At 45.1% G+C, this 21,037-nt stretch overlaps 2 protein-coding genes across 2 annotated transcripts in view; both read right to left on the bottom strand.

Moving 5' to 3' along the window:
- Nucleotides 1–16,329, bottom strand: part of TRIM33 (tripartite motif containing 33) — a 39,143-nt gene extending 22,814 nt beyond the window's left edge. Inside the window, exons 1-4 of the mRNA XM_015650734.2 lie at nt 15,872–16,329; nt 5,098–5,216; nt 4,682–4,829; nt 2,431–2,563 (exon numbers count right to left, since the gene is read on the bottom strand). Of these exons, the coding sequence (XP_015506220.1) occupies nt 2,431–2,563; nt 4,682–4,829; nt 5,098–5,216; nt 15,872–16,298 (827 nt within the window). The 5' untranslated portion in view covers nt 16,299–16,329. The remainder of the gene's footprint in view (nt 1–2,430; nt 2,564–4,681; nt 4,830–5,097; nt 5,217–15,871) is intronic.
- Nucleotides 16,330–17,426: 1,097 nt separating this feature from the next.
- On the bottom strand, nt 17,427–20,922 carry BCAS2 (BCAS2 pre-mRNA processing factor). The gene is made up of 7 exons (XM_015650369.1): nt 20,786–20,922; nt 20,613–20,705; nt 19,961–20,031; nt 19,713–19,874; nt 18,979–19,029; nt 18,372–18,452; nt 17,427–17,858 (listed from the first exon to the last, which is right to left on the bottom strand). Exons 1-7 carry the CDS (start codon nt 20,876–20,878, stop codon nt 17,729–17,731), a joined length of 681 nt encoding a protein of 226 aa, XP_015505855.1. The 5' UTR covers nt 20,879–20,922; the 3' UTR covers nt 17,427–17,728.
- Between the last annotated feature and the right edge of the window lie 115 nt (nt 20,923–21,037).

The raw sequence follows: 21,037 nt of genomic DNA, 5'->3' as shown, positions 1-21,037 counted from the left end.
GTTTTTTCCACCTCTAATACTTCCAAGTGAAGAACACAGTACTTTCCATTACTTCATCTGAAAAGAGAGTAAGTACCAACACTGAGGGAAAAAAACAGGATTAGGTGCCTTTTCCTAAAATTTTGGAATTAAGAATGCCACAGAAGCAAAATGCCTCTGCTAAAAATGGAAAAGGGGAATTAAAGCAGCTCCATGAATTTCCATGTTTTCTGATCAACTGCTCAAGATCCAGGATTCCTAACAGTCACTTGCTAAGCCTTGTCTTTGCAATAAATAAACTTCATGCTTCTGAAATGTAATTTGTTAAGAACAGGGAAAACTTAAGGTCCCAGAACACCTTGGCAATGTTCTCCCAATATTCAGATTGGCAGAAAATTCCTGCAATTAATGAAGCATTCTATAAAGTGCATTAGAAACAACTTACACCATCTCCCAAAGAAAAGGAAGAAGACAATAGTGTTGTTTTCTGTCAAAATCCAGAACATTACAATCCAACACGAAAAGACTGTCTGGATTGTCATCAAACTCACAGCAAGACAGTTTTATTATTTAAATGACTCACAACCATGATAACTGGACTCAGATAAAGAACATCATTCACAACAAAAACAACTCTGCTCCTGTTAATTCAGTTTGTACCAGAAACAGACAAGTCTGAACTCTAAGAATCCAGATTCTTCAGTCTCAATGCTGGAATTTTGCTCTTTCTAAGAACAGTCTAAAGTTCTTGCAGACAGACAGCAGCATGAGATTTTAGATAGTATAATACTAAAAAGTAGAATTCCTAAGGCCCAAAGACAGCAAAATTTGAAATATTTGGGAACTGCTGATTTTCTGAAATGATTTTCATTAAGTTCAAACTCATATTTTCACTTGAAGGAGAAATGAAATATCTACATTCAGCTCGTGCTGCTAAAATTTTGCTGTAGCTCATGCTAAAGCCGAAATTCTTTTCTTTTTTCAGTATTGTACTTCCAGCTTCCCAAGTGTGTGGACTGGAAATTACCCAAATTAGAGGAATCACATAGGCTGCTAAAAGAATTGTCAGCTTTCTACAGAATCCCTAGCAATCCCTGCCCATTACAAGGGTGAAACTGGATGATCTTTAAGGTCCCTTCCAACCCCAAACCATTCTGGAACTCTATGACTGAAACTCTGAACACTGGACCATGGAGCTACTGAAATGCTGATTCCCCTCCTTTGGTGTAAACTGTTAGGATTTCAGGTAAGAAGAAAACAGGGGATTAAAATCAATTCTATCTCCACTTGGCATGATTCTCCACAAAATCTCAGCTGTACTTCAGGCAGACAAAGCAGTGCCTTAATCATCTGTAATTCACACCTGCACACAGAACCATATGGAAATATTATTCTGAAAAAAAAAAAGCACATTAATAACAATGAATTCTCTTTCTGGAAGAGCACAGGTAGGTAAGACAAGAGCCATCTGTTAATCTATTAGCAACATGCATAAAACAGATGCAAAGAAACCAAGTTAGCGAATATATCAAGGAGAGCACCCTTTGTGATCAGAGAGTCATCCAGGATGCTTATGATCAAGCCTATGAAAGAACACAGCAGGAATATTTGAGGGTGTTAATGCTTTAATAAGAATAATTTCAAAAGTAAAAGTTCTCCACAGGCCACTGTAGCAGTCTGAGAATAATCACTGTTCTGAAAAAAACACCTCTGAATTCAATATTACACCTTTACAGAGAAGAGTTAAGGAAAAGCAGTGGTGCAGTGGTTGATAAATGTGCTATCTCCAGATTCTCACTTATAACACTGAAAAATATTTGTTCAGACATTCAAACAACTACTTGACAGCTGCTAAAGAGCAGAAACTCAGAATGTGTCTTAAAGGAGTTCCAACTCTTTTTCTAGCGCAGGCAAATCCAACATTTCTTTTTATTTGGAATGAGGCAACTTTTAACCAACTAAGCCCAAACAATTTTTCCTCTCTGCACTAGAAGAATATACCAATGTAAGAAGCAAAATTTAGACTTTCCTTTATGAAATTCCCTTAAAGACTGTTGCACAATCAAATAAGCCCTTTCAGAAAATTACCTCACCCATGACTCACTCCATCACTTTTGCTTCTTTTACAGCACCCGGGGTTCAGGGCTGCAGGAATTTCCACTCAAATCCCAAACACAGTGACAGTCCTGGGAACTGCCAAGCAAATTAACACCTGAATCACACCAAACCTTCTCAGCCCATCTTTGTTTGGTTCTGATCTTAAGACACTTGACAAAGCTCAACCAACTGACCAAGTTTTCATCACTCACTCAAGTTCTCCTTTGCAAGGGATGGTTTCAGTCCAACAAGGACTAAACACAGCAGAATTTCCAACACAAGCAGCTCACATCAATGCCACTTCATCCTCTGAGACAGCACACCACAGGAGTTAAGACATGGGAATATTTGTACCTGTGTTCTTTGTGTTCCAATAACTGACAGTCTCTGCATGTCAGCCTGTCACAGGTTTCACAGAAAAGTTTTAACTGCTCTTGTTTGTGGACAGGGCAGAAAACAGGACGTTGACCAGATGCTCCCACGGCCTCTGTTTTTAAAAACAAACCATTTGTGCATTTTAAAAGAAAATTTAGACAATCTGAAGAGCAAAACAACTAACTTCCAGTAACAACCAAGAACTTGCAAAGGCACCTCCAGGTCTGTTCTCATGCTGCAGTTACTGTGAGTACATCAGGTCAGGGGTTGGACTTGATGATCTCAGAGGTCTTTTGCAACCTTCATGACTCTGATTTACTGTGCCAGTGGTTAATAGCTGTTTTCACTTTATTCATTCAAGGAGAAATTCCTCTTTTCTCATGAGCACCCAAAAGGCCCTGTAAGACTGCACACAAACAGCAGCACCATGCATATGTGCTCATAGAGATTTAATTCCATACAATTTCACCTCTGACACGCTGAAGGATGGGTCAAACCTTTTTATTTTTGGCCCCATGGGGTTTTCTAGGTTATCCCTTCAAACACCACATTTAGTCAAACACAACTGAAGTGGGAACTGCAAAGCAAATGTTGCCTGTGTTAAGAGTTACTTATACCCCCAAATAACAAGTCATGGCAAAAAAATAGTTCTGGGTTTACTAAAAAAAGTGCTGCACCGTGTTCTGAAGATATTTTGAGTTTAGCAAAGAGGAAAGCAGCCTTTGGAAGATACAGCAGGTAAGGTTTAAAACATGAACATTTCCCTCACTCTAACATTTCTGAAGCTGGTTATATCATGCAAGTTATCATAAAGAAAGAGCTGATGAACCTACAGCTGCCACTCACTGAGAGAAATTTAAAATCTCCAGGGCACATCTTCGTGTTTAAGAAGAAAAAACCACAATGACCAGCCCTTCCCCACAATCACAATGAACAACATTTCTGATAGAAAGTTCATTTTATTGGAACAGTCACTTTCCAGCCCCTTCCCAGCAGGTATCAAAGGGAAAGCTGAGCTGTAATATCACATTGAGAGTCACAGTTTAGCATTCCTTGTAAAAACAGCAGTAATTCTTTCTCAGTCCCTATAATTTGATTGAATTTAAGGGTTTCTCATCTATGAGGCTTAATGCATTTAATCTTAAATGGATAATATTTCTTATTAAAGTTATTCATTAAGACATAAAGAGAAGCCTCTCCAAAATGATGTTTATTTGATAGAGCAAATGAAATGAGATCCGTGTCTGAAAGAACTAAGCTCAAACAGCAAACTTTTTAACTATTACACCATTTTCAGATTTGTTCCTTTGAAATGATACAACAAAACAATTATGAAGATTTTAATTAATTTTAAATTAATTTAAATGAAGAGAGCAAAGTGTCAAGAATTCTCTTCCTCAGTATGATCATTCTTCAGACACAGACTGTGGAGAACCTACAAGTCTTCAAATAAGAACTTTTAACCCATTTACAAGTAGAATTTTCTAAGCTAAAATCAGATACCCTGGACCTTTTTGGAGAACATTTCCCACATTACCTTAACAGGCTATACATGAGAAAACCCAGATAGCCTGGACCTGTTCTGAGATGATTTTCCACATTATCTCAATAGGCTACAAATGTTATATGATCAAACAACAGTTACTTCTAATAAGGCTGCACACCTAAACAAACCCTACACACACATTTCATGTATTAAATTTTGCTCACTGAGAGATTAAACATAAAATGGATTAAAATTCTACATTTTCTCAACAATATCAATACAAAGTAACACCATATATTGATGGCAACTATAAACTTATATATACATTTCTACAGGGAGAACAAAAATTGCTTCTTATAACAAAATGCAGCAAAATGTGTAATTTTCTTGGACAATGGATAAGACTATCAATATGCCACTGCTCTCCAGATTCCAACCCCTCCATTTAGTTACTTGTTCTACTAAACAGAAAGATAATTAAGAATGAATCTAAATACTTTCCAAAGGCATTGGACATCAATCTACACAAAGTATCACTAAATATATATATATCTGTCATAAATTCTGTTATTCTATTATTATGGCTGCTAATTTTGAACTGGTAACTTTTTACTGTGTTTTTCCCAAATCCTGGGGGAAAGACACAGAGTTGGTTGCTATCTCTATCATCCTCCCCCTCTCTTTCAACATATAATGAGAAAAGGCTCTTGGAACATGCAGGACAAAGTGACACCCAACACTCACCTGATGACACATCCTCTTTTTTCCTGATCATGTGATCTTTAGTAAACTTTACTCGCTGGTGAGCTTCTATGCAGGTCTTACACAGCCATTCCCCACATTCCACACAGAAACCCACGGCACTGGCATTGTCCTCGCAGCTGGTACACACCTGCAGGTGAAAAGCCACCAGAATGGTCCTGGGGAGCACTGAGAGCCCCAGAGAGCAGAAAGGGCTGGGGAAACAGCATCAGGATTGTTCTGGGGAGCACTGACAGGACCAGAGAGCAGAGCAGGGCAGGGGAAAGGGCACCAGAATGTTCTGGGGAGCACTGATGTCCCAGAAATCAGAGGAGGGTTGGGGAAAAGGCACCAGAATTGTACTGGGGAGCACTGACAGCCCCAGAAATCAGAGGCTGGGCAGGCAGGGAGGTCCCTACCTGTTCTGACTTCTCGTCGGAGCTGCTGGGGCTCTCTGAGGTGTCCTTCACAAAGTAGTTGTCCACCAGGTCAATCTGCCGGCACTCCTGGCGGCAGATTGGGCACCGGATCACCCCCACTGCAAAACACAGCAGCCCACAGACCTTTAGGGCAACAAAACTCACAAATCAACGTGCCCAGGAGCACAGAACACAAAGCACACTCCTCGTTTCACCTGGGTAAAGGATTCCACAGTTGACATTGTCATTAAAAGCCAGCCATTGCCGCTGTAGAACAGGTTTCACCCCAAAATATACTCCCTCAACTAATCCCAAAAAACCGCCACAAATCTCTACAGAAAAGGATCCCCCAGCTAGGTGGGATAATTTCTACATCATACTTTTTTTCCTACTTATTTCTTCCCAAAAAATCCCATTTTTTAGCCAAGTAATTTCTTCTCCCCAAGCGAATATTTAATTTTTTCTTCTGTTTATTTTAGATTATGAAACTCAAGACATTTGGTTTTTAATTATTTTTTAGAACAGCCTGTCTCAAGACAACCATTAAGACGCTGTGCCCAGGTAGCTGGGGTGATTTTAGTGATGTTCCTGAAAACACCATGGCAGTATCATGTCTCAGTGCTCTCCCAGGCAGACCAGGAAGATTTCTAATATAATCTATTTCCATGAGATCAGATGAAACAATACAATACCAGCATCCTGTTTTGTTATCCTTTTTAATCACTAAATTAGTTTTAAATCCTCAGCAGAGCTGCAAAGAAGTTACTACATGAACAAAAATGACATTTAAAGATGTCTATGAACAACCCCCGTAAAGGTTTGAAAAGCTATTTATAACTTAGGTAGTGGCTCACACTTCAAAGAAGCGTCATTTGATCTTAAATCAAATTCCTATATAATTTATTGAGAATATAATCTTCAAGAAGCTTTCCAAGTCATTGAGTATTTTTATACACTAAAACAACTTTGAGGAGTGTAATTAAATGATGCTCAGCTCCTTTGTGGATATTCAATTAGGACAGCAGGCCTTATTTCAGGGAGATTAATTACATTAGTAGTGGAGTAGTATTAATTTTTTCAAGTGCTAAAATTAATGATGGCTTCAGAACACAGGAGATTCACTGCAGAGCAACAATAATCCAACTAAAAATTCCCTGTCTCACCAAATCAAACAGATCTCAAGAGCAGGATATGAAAAATAACCAGTACTGCAGCAGCTACATGTACAAGAGCTTTCACACACAGTGAAACCTTCTTCATATGCTGAACTTTGAGGTTTGCTTACAACTGAGAGACAAAATTCTTTAGGGAATACCAGCTGAAGTGTATATACTCACAGAACAAAAATTTCAGATATTTACCATTAAAACTACTACATCCAAACCAAACCTAACCTAAACTCAATTTTTAGTCCTACCTTGGGTCCAAAATATTTCAGGAGAACAACAAAACAGAAGAAGCTCAAGGTTTGTAATCTCTAGACAACAGCAAGTCAAATCCTATAGATGAAAACACCTTCCTGCAAGGCAACTTTTGTGTTGGTTTTAAAGTAACCAATGAAAGCTTCAATAAAATCATGCTTTTTGATCCAAGTGAGAGCCCACAGGCTGGATTCTGGCCAGGGGTAATTCCACCTTGTCCACTGCCCCTGTCAGAGGACACAGGGGATGGGCAGGTCCTGCTCTCACAGTCCAAAACCAAATTTTTGCACTTCCATTCAAATAAAACCTGCACACACTTCAAGAGATCAAAACCCAAAGACAAGGCCTTGTAATTCTCATTTAGCACATTACACACCTTTTCCATATCTCAACACCTTTATTTGCAGCAGTAGCTTTCCAATAATATGAGAGCCACTAAACATCTAATATCCTGGTCTTTTAATCTAATAAAAAATAAATTGCTGCAGCACTATTTGTACTAGAAACTGAATGTACTGAAAATATACAGATGTGGCTAATTTTGTGAGGCAAGAGAGAAAAGTAGAGAAAATCACATTGAAACAGCATTTACATAGAAAAAAGAAATTCTTAGCTGTCAAAACTTGAGATGATTTGTGAGCTAACAAAGTTTATAGCAAAACCTTAGTGAGACTGTATTTTACCACAAACTAATCTCTGAGAAAAACAAGTTTTCACTGTCAGTTTCAATGTTTAAAAAACTTATATAAGAAAATAAAAGTAAATATAAAAGTATCATCCCATTTACACTCCAGCAGAACTTACTACGTTGTTTTTCTGCATCAAACAAATGAAACACATTAGCCCTGGTACAAACATTCCCACTGTAACTCTACTTTCCCAAAAGCATTAGCACATAGTCAAAATTACTGTTTAAAGATCAAACCTATTCTGCAAATCACAGCTGAACTAGAATTAGACACATTCATACAAATTATGAAGGTCAGACTGGTTTATGATCTCCCTCAAGCCCAATTATTACCATCAAGGTTTCCTATGTCCTCAGAGATGGCTTCATATTGTTTTTGAGCTGTAAATCGTTGCTCCAGAGGACAAGAGCAGCACTGAAGCAAAAAGAAAAGGGAAGTTTCTCTCAAGAAGTTCTGACCACACCATGTGAAACCCTGCACTGAGGGTCCAAAACACTTTGTGCAGCAGTTCCTTTGTGCCTTCCAGAATGCTGTCACCAAAATCCTGCCCTCAGTATTAACTGCAGGAACACAGTTATGCTTCAGGTCCTGAAAAAAGAACAATTCAGCACCCTACAAACTTCAGCCACCCACAGATGCTTCTGCAGATATCAATACTTCCATGAAGAAATTCAGAATCATCTTTTAGACTTGTAAGGCCAGAGGAAACGATGAACTATTTTATAAGAGCTGCAAATAACAAGAGTGGGCTTCCAAGCTTCTTTAATTGTACATTAAAGGATCCACACTGCCCATTTTCCCACTTGTTTCTATCACACACCTCAAGTGTGTAAGACCTGTAACAACCATGAGGACAAACACTCATTACTCCTCTTCCACAGCACTCTAAAAACACAGTCCTCTGCACTGCATTTCCCCCTCCCTTATGTCCTATTCCAAATTAATGATGAAGTTTGGATCAGATTCTGCTTTTGCTCCCACGCTTCTGCAGAACAGCAGAAATTTCCAATCATACACAATTCCTTGTCCCCCATCTGTTGCGACACACAACGCTCAGCCCAAATGGAGTTTTGTTTTTCCTTACATCCTGCCTAAAGCTGACTGAAGGGAGAAGCAGAAATAGTTTCCTATCTGGAAATTTGGACTACGAGTCTCCAGTCCAGCAGGCAGGAAAAGCCTGCCTGGCACTGCCAACCCCGCTCAAAGGGAGAGGGGTTTCATCTTCTCACCTGAGCCATTCCTCCCTGCCAGAGCCCCCAGCCCACGATTCAGGGAGGAATGAGGCTCCCAGATTTCTTGTGCCACACTCCCATGGAGTCTCCTGAGACAGACAGAGACTTTCTGGAGCTGAGGACCAACACAAAGCACCGACAGAAACACAGGAGTGCGGTCAGGGATGGATCCGTAAGAACTACAGGAACATACCCCTGGGAGCAGCTCTCCCCAGCACACTGATGGGAGCTGGGACAGAGCCCACACCATGGAAATGGGAATCTGGCACATCCCAAGAATGATCCGTGTCCTGGGAAGGACTGTTCCTGCCCCAGTGGGAGCCCAGATCACCGTGACAGTGAAACCAAGGACACAACAAGAACCTTCCTGGAGGCTCCAGCTCTGCTGGCAGCTCCTGCTGACGCCAGGACCTGCTCTCACCAGCAGACCAGAAGGTCCAGGCCGAGCAGGGAGATGCCAGCACACAGATTTCCCTGACAGTTATACAACTGCAGCACATCCTACACTGCACATCAGACCTCCTGATTTGCCAAAGACGGTAAGAACACTAATGAGAGCAGCATCTCTGTAATCCTTTTAAGTGCTTATGGTGTAGATAAAGCACACTGAACTAAACCAGACATCAAAGCATGGCAGAAAGCACAAAACCAAAGTAAACTGAGGAGGAAAGTTGATTTTGTTTTCCTAAAAACAGAAAGACTGCTAAAAACCCTGCATCACAATCCAGCAGCAAATCACTATGGAACACTGCAAAAACCTCCAGATTTCAAGAGGAAGATGCTTTTTAATCTGCTGCTCCCAATTCACACCTAAACATGCAACACAAGTATTTTTCTTAATTGTAACTCAGAACTCTTATATATTTAAACTCATATATTTAACACTTCCCAGTGAAGTTCCTCTGAATGCATCTCAAAACAGGTAATTTTTTCAACAGGTTTCATTTTGAACTAGTTTCAATAAAACATATATTAAAAATCTGCTTAGAATTGCTTTCTCCAGGCAGACATATCAATTCCAAGGATACTAAAATACTGCCAAATTTCAAAGATGCTTGAGAGCTACAGCGAAGGAAGGGGAAAGGTGGATTTCTCTGTATTTACAGTCTTGTAGGATCAAAACAGAGACACTCCAGTGAAAGCTCATGCCAACTCTTTGGCTACTGTCCCCACTCCAGCTTCATATTCAGGAATCAGTGTGTTCAACTCATACCCATTGCTTTTGCACAAGAAAAAAACCTGGAATTTTCTGCATCTTCTTTGCTCCCTACCCACCCTTCTGGGCATTTCCTTCTGGAATTCCCTCAGATGTTTCAGAGACCAGCTCTACAACAACAAGGCTTCCTGAGCCAGTAAGAATGAACCTGTTCCCCCACCAAACCCACCTACAACCATCCTCTAATCTGTTTTTTTAGGTTTTGTTTACCAACACTACAGAAGCCTCCTGGGAGCCTCCAGCCCTGGGAGACAAGGGGGATGTGGGGTGAAAGGAAAGGGGAACACAAAAGAAGCCATGGAAACTTATCTACTGCCTAAAACCACCAAAGGAGCTAAAGCAAAATAAGGAACTTTTATAAGAAGCACCACACTGAGGGCTCCACATTCACTTGTTGGCTTCAAGTCTAAGCTGACTTTAATCAGCTTAAAATAAACACATAACAGCCCAACCCAATCTCACTGAAATCTCACACAAAACAAAAAGTAATAATGGAATAATTAAAAGAGTTATTGATCTGAATGAGGACAGCATGATCTGATGAGCTCATGGACACAAACAAGGGAGAGCAGAGCATGCACATGATGTACGAGATCAAAAAATCACTTTGCACCTCAGCAGCACCCAACAGATTCTCTCCATCATGACACTGTAGTTCAACTTTATAAATTCAAAGTTTAATCAAACATTGACCTCAAACACTTGTGCTCCTAAACACCTCTACTTACATACTGAAATTCCTATTTTCCTATGATCCAGCTCCTTTAAGAGCAGCCCTGATGTGTAGCACAAAAATCTTTATCAATTTTTTACTTGTTTCGTAACATTCTGAGCACTGAAACCATGAAAACATGAGGATAAAGAAGTAACTTTGACCCCACTTAATTCCCTAATATTAATGTTTAAAGTGTGTTATGGACACCGAGTTGAACAGGAGCCAACAGCACGTCTTTCACGAGAGGGCAGTGTGTCCAGGCTGCACCAGCAGGACAAGGATAGCCATCCCTCTTCCTCTTCAGCACTCCAGGAGACCCACTGCGCCAGCACAGGGTTCCCAGTACAGGACAGACTCCCAAAGTGGGGCAAACGCAGCGGTGTGAGCCAAGGGCAGGACAGCAAAACCATGGACAGGGCAAGCAGGAGTAAAGGATTAAAGCAATAAAGGCATAAAGGAATTGCTATCCCCATGGCCCAAGGAGCATGGGCCAACACTGCTCATCCCACAGCCAGCACACACCTGGACCAGGCTCTGAGGAAGCTCCTGTCACCTCTTACCAGACCGGCTCTGGGCCAGGGGTGCGGCTGGACACACCTGGCCCTGCCACCCCACCTGATGCACCACTCCAACCACATTTGTGCCAAGGAATGGCTTCAAATTCTGCTGATACATGGGAGACATCAGTGAGCACAAGCCTAAAACCCTATCACATCATCCCCTGACAATCAACCTCCCAAAACCCAATTTCTGTCGAGCAAGCAGCATCACTGGAGACATCTGGCTCCACAACAGACTTGGGTTGGGTGGCAGTACCAGCCTGATTCTCCCCAGAAGTACGGAGTGACTGTAAGATAATTAAAGTCCTGTCAGATGTTTACACTGTTAAAATGACAAGGAAGCTTCCCAGTTCAGGAAATATTTGCAAGCACTTGTGCAATCCAGTAACTCCAGCTTCCGTTCTGGGTTCAGGCTTGGCAGGGAATCAGCTCTCTCAGGAATGAATCTCTGCCAGGTACCATTTATTGGGTGAGAACTCCAATAGTGGTTATTCCTTGTGCATAATAGTTATTTCTCTCAGTGCTGCAAGGGTCCAAGCATATTTCTGCACAGCCATACATCAAAACCCTGCTCTAATTTCAGTGATTAGACCTTGAAACAAACCCTCACAGGTCAAGGGAACGCTATCAGATTGAAAGTTGTCAGAATAAAAATACATTAAAAATAATTAACTGTTTTCAAGGTCCACTCTTAACTCAGCTTTTTGTTTATTGAACAATCCTTGATTATATTGTAATTATCACACACTGAACTGACAGCACATTATATTTAGTAAGAAAAAAAATTTACAGCTGCCACAGATATTCTTATAAAAATAACATGTGCCTTTATGTTCTCAGACGGAAATATTTTACAATACACTATTAATTTAGACTGAAATTTAAGGGTTTTTTAAGTAAGATTTTTAATAAGTCCAGAATATGAATTGAATTGAGTTTTCCAGGACTCATGCTGGGCTCCAACATATATTCATGAGCCTCACTTATTAACACAGGAGAAAAGTAAAGAATCAAGTGAGTCCAGGTGATGTTTACTCACATCCAGTTTGATAAAACTTAAGATGCTGCATTTACACAGCTTAAACAGCCTTATTTGACGCAGGAATTTTAATTCTTCTAGACTGAAAATACAGTAACTACCACCAAACTCACGTAACATGTAAGGGACATGTCACATCCTCACACACATCACACCTTTTATGTCCTCCTTTCACAGCAAATTAAAAAACCAGAAACTTTAAGTGTGATTAATACAACACTGGGTACAGGAGCTGAATTCAGCATATCAAACCTATTTATGATACCAAATATCACAGCTCTGGGTACTAAATGTGTTGTTCCTCAGTTTACACACACAGCCAACTGCGGAAGTTTTTCAGCTCGTTTTTCAGCTTAATCGTAATTATGACATTCCCAAGGAGCTGGGAGAGCCCCACGCTCTCTCTATTGAGATAATCTTCTTAAGACAGATTGTAAATATCTCATCCAGGCAGTGAAACCACAAAAAAACCTCTCCTCCAGGAGCAGGAGCAGCCATGGGTGCAGGAAAAGTTGTTTTACAGAATCTGTTACAGTCTAAAATCTCTAACTTAGAAATCAGCTGGGTTTTTTTTTCAGAATACTGTGATACAAATGCAGGCATTTTCTTGTAACCTATTCAATCTGAAAGGAGGAGCTGGACAGCTGAAACAAACACTACGAAACACTACAAAATCATCTATCCACCAAATAAAATGCACATTCCTGTAACCAATTAAGACATTAAACTGAATATGAGATGCTACTTTTCATGTTAAACAAATGTTTAATTTGTTTATTTATTACTAATTTGTTTCATGTTAAATATATAAAACAAGAATCTTCTATTTTTTTCCTCACATAAATGCAACAGCAAAATAAACATCTTTCACCAACAAAACAAGTATGAACCTACCAAGTATTTGTTTTTCATACAGCAAACCACAACTTCTGATCATTCTTTTAAGCTTTAGTCAGGGGTTCTCTAACTTTTAGGAATTGCAATGATTCTTCTGCTTTCTTTAGGAGTGGTTCTGAAGGGAGTGGGAGCCTGGCAGGAGCAGAGATGCTGATCCAGACCCAACACCACTGTCTCCAGCATCCTCACTGCTCTCTCCAGGAAAGGAGCTGTCACTCAAAGAACTGCTCTGCAAGCACCAAGCTCACATTCCATTTCCACAGTTTTTACTCAATAAATACATGTATCTACTGTTTTAAGTCCTGACAGTTCTCACTGAGCAAACTCTGAAACTAAGAACGCAACAAGGAAAATATCACTTGTACTTCTCTGGTCTGTGTGAAGAGATGCTGAAAGATAGCAGGCACACCACCCAGAAGTGTAAAACTGTAATAAAGTGCAACCTGCCTCAGGTACAGCTACAGGTACCACTTCTGTTTAATTCTTCCTTCATGAAAAAACATCTGCTCATCATGAAGGAGACTTGAGAATCAGGAGAAGTGGAAGTAACACTTCACACTTTGTGACTACCAAAACAGGGAAGGAACCTGCGTGACTAAGCACTGTGCTGCTCCTCAGGAGGCTCAGAATGTCCATTTTCTATCTGATTTACTGGTTACCATCTCCTGTGCCACACAGCTGATTCTACTCCCAAGGTGCAGAGAGCTGCCCACAAAAATGCTTCTTCATGGCCCATCCTCAGCTGAGCTGCTGCCAGTTCCTGTCCTTGTGCAGGCTGAGGTGCCACCACAGCTGGATCCACAGCTGGATCACACAGCCCTGCAGGACACTCCCGCAACAGCTAGAGTTGGAAGGCACCTCCAGTCCAACCCCTGCTGAGGCCGGGTCAACTGGAGCAGGTGACACAGGAATGTGTCCAGGTGGGTTTGGAATGTGTCCAGAGAGGGAGACTCCACCCTCTCCCTGGGCAGCTGCCACCCTCCACAGAAAAAATTTCCTTCTCATTCAGGTGGAACTTCTTGTGTTATAATTTATGGCCATTGCTCCTTGTCCTGCCCTGGGCACCACTGAATAGTCTCACACCATCCTCTGACTCACCCTGGATATATTCATACGGATTGATGGGATCCCTTCTCAGTCTTCCCTTCTCCAGACAAACCAGGCCCAGCCCTACAGTCTCTCCTCACAAGGAAGATGCTCCAGTCCCCTATACCTTGCTCCATCTAAAACTTTTTTACTGCAACAGTCCAAACATGAACTCTACATCAAAGCACACCAACAAGCATTCTTAAAACGTGTACAACAGGAAGTGATACTCCAGCTTGTACACAGTGGTTCTCACACCTGTATCCTACAGACACAGCAGGACTCAGATAATCCTGCTAATTTCTAATAAAATAAACCCTGCTTCCTGGGTTCTGTGTATGTCACTGGCGTATCACTGCCCTGTGAGGGTGGGAGGCCCTGGCACAGGTGCCCCGAGCAGCTGTGGCTGCCCCTGGATCCCTGGAAGTGCCCAAGGCCAGGTTGGATGGGGCTTGGAGCCACCTGGGATAGTGGAAGGTGTCCCTGTCCAGGGCAGGGGTGGCACTGGATGAGCTTTAAAGTCCCCTCCAAACCAAACCACTCTGACACTCTATGATATTACACAAAATGTAGAACCTGGAATTTAAAAGCACAGATCACAAGATCATCTGAGTGCTTTACTGAGTGCATTGTCAAACTGTATTTAATACATCATCTTCTTAAAACTGATGAACTTTCTAAGAGCACGTCCCAGATGAACTTCTGAACAGTCTGGATGAAAAAATCTCTACCATGCCAGGTTAATTCCTTCACTGGGGAACACATGGAAGGTTTGAGTGCAAAGGTGTCACCAAACAAGGTCTCCCTGACCATAGAGCCCATTTAGGACCTGCAAAACCACTTAGCAGGGCCCTACTTTGGTCTGTATACCACAGCACATGAGTCACCCCATCTAAAGCTCCAGAAGCTTTTCAATTCCATCCCTGAACACATATTAGAAATGAAAAATTAACCCCAAGCTGTGATTCTGATAAGAACACATGGAAGGAGCAGCGTACTCCGGTTCCCTAGCACAAGTTCTGTCCAGGCAGAGCCCCTGGGTACAGGTGACAAACAGTACTGCAAGGCTTTATCTCAGCGCACAGGAAAGCAGGTGCAGTGCACACAGCGTTCCCACCTGGGCAGGCAATACTGCAACAACAGAACATCTGAATTTAATTAGACACGTTTTACCCCAGCGCTGTAGAAACGAGCTGCCCACCCCCTTCCTGACTCGCTTTCGCTGCGCCACCCCTGAAAGCCGAAACAAAACAGACAGGAGAGAATGACAGAATATCTGGGGTTAGAAAGAGCCTTTAAAGGTCATTAGTCCAACCCACCTGCCACGAGTAGGGACATCTTAGACGGCTTAGATGCTCAGAGCCTGGTCCAGCCTGACACTGAATGTTTCCACTACCTCCCTGAGCAATTTGTTCCGGTGTTTTAACACCCTCACGGTAAACATTTTTTGTTTATACTTAATCTAAACCGATCTAGCTCCAGTTTAAAACCATTATCTCCAGTCCTATCGCAACAGGTGCTGCTAAAAAGTCCGTCCCCATTTTTATTACAGACTGTCTTTAGAAGCGGAAGCGGCTTTAGGGTCTCCCTAGAGCTTCTCCAGGCTGAACAATCCCAGTCCCCTCAGCCTTCCTCACAGCACAGTTGCTCCATCCTTCTGACCAACTCGGCGCCCGCTCCACCAGGTCCGTGTCCCTCCTTCCTGCGACAGACACCCTCAGGACTCCGTCCGCACTGCTCATCCCAACAACTGCCCCGGCCCCGGCCGCCTGTGCCCTCCCGCAGCACCGCGGCTCGGGCCCGCAACGGCCGCGCGCTCCCGAGAGAGCCCGGGCGGGCCCGGGCGAGCCCCGCGCTACGGGGCGGGCGGGCCGCTCCCGGCGGGACGTACCGGAGAGCCCCGCGCTCGCCGCGCTCACCTTGCTGCACGTCGCCGTTGGCGCCGCCGGGCACGGGCACGCTGAGCTGGCGCTCGGGCTCGGGCAGGCAGCGGCGGCAGAAGGAGTGAAGGCAGGGCAGCAGCTTGGGCTCGGCCTCCCGCCGGCTCTGCAGGCTCTGCGCGCACACCGCACACGTGTCTAGCAGCGAGAACGGCCCCGGCGCCGCGGGTGTCAGCGGCGGCACTGGGCTGGGGCCGGGCCCCGCTGCCGCACCGGGCCCCGCCGCCGCCTCGGCCTCGGCCTCGGCGCCGCCGCGCTCCGCCGCCGCCGCCCCGGGGCTCTCGCGCTCCTCGGGCGGCACGGCGGTGGACGGCGAGCCGGCGGGAGGCTCCGGGCCGCCGCCGCTGCCCGGCGCGGCCTCGGTGGCCGCGTCCCCACCGCCGCCGCCTCCTTTGTTTTCCGCCATGTTTCCTCCTTTGAACCCGACCCCGCTCCGCGCACGCTCCGCGTCACCGCGTCACCGGGCGGGACCGGCGCCGCGCGCGCGCGCTCCCGCGGCAACGGTTGGGCCGGGAGGCCGGGTCGTGACGTCACGGAGAGGCGGGGCTCTGGGCGGTCACTGGGCCAAGGGCTAAGAGTCTATTGGGCGGTGCTGGCGGCCGCCCAGCCAATGGACGGCAGCAGTTGGGGCGTGGCCACGCCCCCCGGGAACGCGCGCCGGGAACGGGAATGGGGATGGAGAAGAGAGCACCGTGTATAGAGCAGCGAGAACAGAGCACCGAGCTGGGGAATAACGCACTGGAAGTAGGGAATAGCACACCAGGCTGGGGAATTACGCACTGGCCTGGGGAATATCCCATCGGGACGGGGAATAACGCACCGGGGTGGGGAATAACCCTTCCTAACGGGAAATGACTCACACAGCCTGGGAAATAACCAATGGGGGAGGGGAAAAACGCATCAGGGAGGGGAATAACCCACCGGCGAATAAGGCATGAAGACGGGGGAAATCCATCGGGATGGGGAATACCCATTCGGCTGGGGAATAACGGCCCGGGAAGGGGAATAACCCATGGGGACAGGGACTAATGCGCCAATGGGGGTGGAATAGGGCACCGGGCTAAGGAACAACTCATTGGTATAGGGAATACCCACGGGGAAGGGGAATAGGGCACCAGGATGGGGAATAATGCACTGGGATAGGGATGATGGACCGGCATGGAAAACAGGGCACCAAGAGAGGAAATAGCAGACCTGGACTGGGAATAACACAGCAAGATGGTGAACAGAGCAGCGAGATGGGAAATGGCCCACTGGCACAGGGAAAAGGGCACTGGGGCACAAAGCAGTGCATGGGGATGGAAGTCAGTGCATGGGGACAGGGAACAGTGCAGGAGCAAGATCAGGAATAATGCCCTGGGATGAGGAACAGTGCAGGAGGTGGCAGCAGAGCCCCCTCTGTGAGAACTGTAGACTTCCCCACCCCAAAGTCCCATTTCCCCACACTGCCCCTGCAGAGAATTCTGGGGGTCCACCTGGCCCAGCCACCTCCTCCACAGCTCCCGGGCTTTGGACATGAAGCAGAAACCAGACAAATAGCAAAACAGGATTTATTAAAGGCGTAGGGGGAAACACAACAACACAAGCTCCTGCTTTAAGTATATAAAAAGTGAAACAATTCACAGTACATTTAATAGTGCCTCTAATACATTTAAACAGGATGTTTTGAGTCCACCCTACCTCCTCCTAGAATTTAAAACAAGGAAAAGAAACGATGGAAATACCCTTTTACCACCTCACACAACTGCAACTAGAGGTGTCTACAGACACAGCATCTCCTAAGTGTCTGGTTTGTAGTTTTTAACACATGCTGCATTAAGACAAGTCAGGATTAAGTCACTGAAAGTCTTGCTGGATATTCTCCTTGTTTGCTTCCCCATGCTGCTGCTTGATTTGTGAAATCTCATTTTCCAGCTGCACTATAGTTCGTTCAATCTCGTAATTTTTACTGACAAGAGAGACCCACCTGGAAGGGAAAAGAAATAAAAAGAGCCTTTATGTGTTATTTAACAGTCCTCTGGTTTAAAATCAAAGACAACCATTGCTCCAAAGCAAGTATAAATGTCAAATAAAGCAGTATTTCTCTTAACACATGATATCCTCAGTTGACATCAATGGTCATTTGAACAACCAAAGTGACAATGAGAAATTTTTAACCCTCTTAAACCTGAAAACACAAAAGATACAAGACTAGACTCATCCACTAACTGCCAATATTGAGACAAATAAGTGTTTTAAGACAATTTAGGAAGTTTGAAGCAGCTAATAAATATATCCTGTTCCCATGTGTTGATCACTCAACCTCAATAAATATAATATGTAACCAAACTATAAATACTTTAAAACACTTTCTGCAAAGCAACAGTATCCTACAGCAGCACCAAAGGATCACTCAATTTCCAGTGGAAGAAGAATTTCAAGTAAATTTCAAAAAATGGAGAAACCTGTGAAGGGGTTAATAGAGAATGCCAATACTCACGTGGATTCCATCTCTCGCAGCTTAGCCCCAGCTGTGAGCTGCATGTTCTTCCTCTGCCAGTTAAGGTCTTGAATGTTTTTCCTGGGGAGAAAAAGATGTATTTTTATTTCCTTGTTTTTTTAGCATCTGCAGTACCTGTTGCTAATTTCCAAGTACACTCAATCCCTAGAAGTACTGCCAGAGAACATTTGTGTAGCCAGGACTGTAATGACAACATCCAGATGAACAAATCCCAGTACAGGGCTCACAGAGAACCCTGAGATAAATAAAGGGCCAAACCCAGCTTCAGGGACAATGTCCCTACAGACACAACTGCACATTAAAATATCAGCAGTGAAAGGAAAGCACTACTACATTTCAGGGAGGATTCCACAAATCCAGAGCAGAAGTTCGAACAAACCAAACACAGAATTTTGAAAAGAACAGACATGATGAGTGTAACTGCTTGGGAAGGGCAAGGTCACATTTCTTAATAATTGTTTTAACTGGGTCTTTTTCCCTGTGACCATGGCAGCAGCCAGCACATACATCTTCCTTTGTACAGCTTGGGGGGAGAGAAAGGTTCACTTCCAATTTCAGTACAAAAATATAAATAAGAATGACCCACCTCAATTTCTGAAGCTCTTTCTGGGCTTGTTCTATCATATGAACCAGGTGCCTGATGACAAAATGCAAGCAAAGCATTAAAAACACACAAGTGCTAAATCAGCCTAATCAGCTAAATCATTTCACCTGTCACTTAACTTCTCAGAGTTAAGGATTCAACAAGCCCCTGCAACCCAAATACCTTGTCCCAGCCAGCAGATTCTTCACCTGCTTCCCTTCTCCTGAGCTCAGGAACCCTCTGCCTTCTCTCTGAGCTACGTTTGGCATTCCTTTGGCCTACTCTTTTATCTAAGGCTCAGCTAACCCTTCTCAAAAGTGGACATTAACATTCTCTGTCTGAATAAGCCCCAGTGCTTCCTGCAGCCATACTCTACAAACTTTTCTTGGCTTTTGCAGCAGCTTTATTATGACTCCAGACTAAACCCAGGATCTGTAGTAACTCATCCTCATTTCCACCACTGAGTTATTCTTTCATAGGCTATCACTAGTCTTAATTAACACCCACTGTCATCAACAATAACCAACAACATTCAAGACTGAGATGTATTAAAACACATGCTGTCCTTGGTCACAGAGACAGCTTTAAGATCAGCCTCCTCTTTGACTCACAGCTCTCTCACAGAGGTTAATCTATTCCAGGCTACATTCTAAAGATTCCCCACTGGATTTACATACAATAAATACACAGAAATTCAACAGAGAACTTGGTGTTGAGCAGAGCAGCTGAGGCCTTACTCATTGTACACCTTCCAGGCGTTGCAGCCATGCTGGGACATGAGCTCCAGGTTCTCAATGCGCACAGCCTGGTGCTCCAGCTGTGCCATGGAATTGTTCACACACTCCTGCCACGCCGTGATGTCGTTCTTCTGCCCAGAAGAGGGGGCGGGCAGCTCGTACCTATAAAGGGCACAGCTCACCTAGGGCACAGCTCACCTGGGCACGGCTCACCTGGGCCGGGCACTGCCCAGGCCAGCCCCACTCACCTCTTCATACTAAGCAGCTCCAAGGGCTGCCGGGCCGCCAGGCGCTCAAACTCGTTCCGCATGATCTCAGTCTGCGGAAAGGCAGCGGTGAGGGCCAGGTGGGGAACAGGGGGCGACACAAGCGGGGTTTGTCTGGGGAGGACGGGGACAAGGCACAAACGGGTAACGGGGGAGAGACAGCCGGGGCACGGGCGGAGACACAGCGGGATGCGGGGTGGGGAGGGTAGGCAGCAACTAACAGAACGAGAGGACACAGCCTTAAGCTGCGCCAAGGGAAATTCAGGTTGGACGTTAGGGAAAAGTTCTTCCCGGAAAGAGTGATAAAATACTGGAATGGTCTGCCTGGGGAGGTAGTGGGGTCACCATCCCTGCATGCGTTTTAAAAAAGAGTGGATACGGTCCCATGGTTTAGTTGAGGTATTAGGGTATGGGTTGGACTCGAAGATCTTGAAGGTCTCTTCCAACCTGGTGATTCTGTGGGTACAGCGGCGGGCACAGCAGACGGGTGTGCGGGGAAGGACGGGGACAGGCCGGGACTGTCACAGCCAGGTTACGGACTAGGACAAGCGGGCTACGGGGGCGTGGGAGCCCGCTCGGGGTACGGGGAGGCGCTGGGCTGGGCTCTGGGAGCTGCTAGGCCGCCTCAGCTCACCTCGAAGGCGCTGTAGTCGTGTGCGGGCAGGTAGCTGAGGTAGTTCTTGGTCGGCCGGTACCGCCGCGTCTCTTCCTCCACCAGCGCCGCGGCCTAAAGCACACGGGGCGTCAGGCGAGCGGCCCGCCCGCCGCCCCGGCCCCTCCCCGCAGCCACCCCGGCCCCGCACGCACCGCCTCCCGCACGCCCGGGGCCTCGTAGCCCTGGTCGAAGTAGGGCAGCGCATCCACCACCACGTCCCCGGCCACCAGCCCCGGGCCCGACATCTTGGCGGCGCTCGCCCTCACTGCGCGTGCGCACTGGCGTCACGCCCGGACACACCGCGCACGGCTCGGGCTCAGACCCCGCCCCCCGGGGCTCAGACCCCGCCCTCCTCTGCCTGCCCCAGCCCCTCCCCTCAGCCCAGGCCACGCCCCCCCGGTTTG

This window comes from Parus major, chromosome 26 (genome assembly GCF_001522545.3).
Source record: "Parus major isolate Abel chromosome 26, Parus_major1.1, whole genome shotgun sequence".
In the NCBI taxonomy this organism is placed as follows: Eukaryota; Metazoa; Chordata; class Aves; order Passeriformes; family Paridae; genus Parus; species Parus major.
This window is presented reverse-complemented; position numbering and strand designations above follow the sequence as displayed.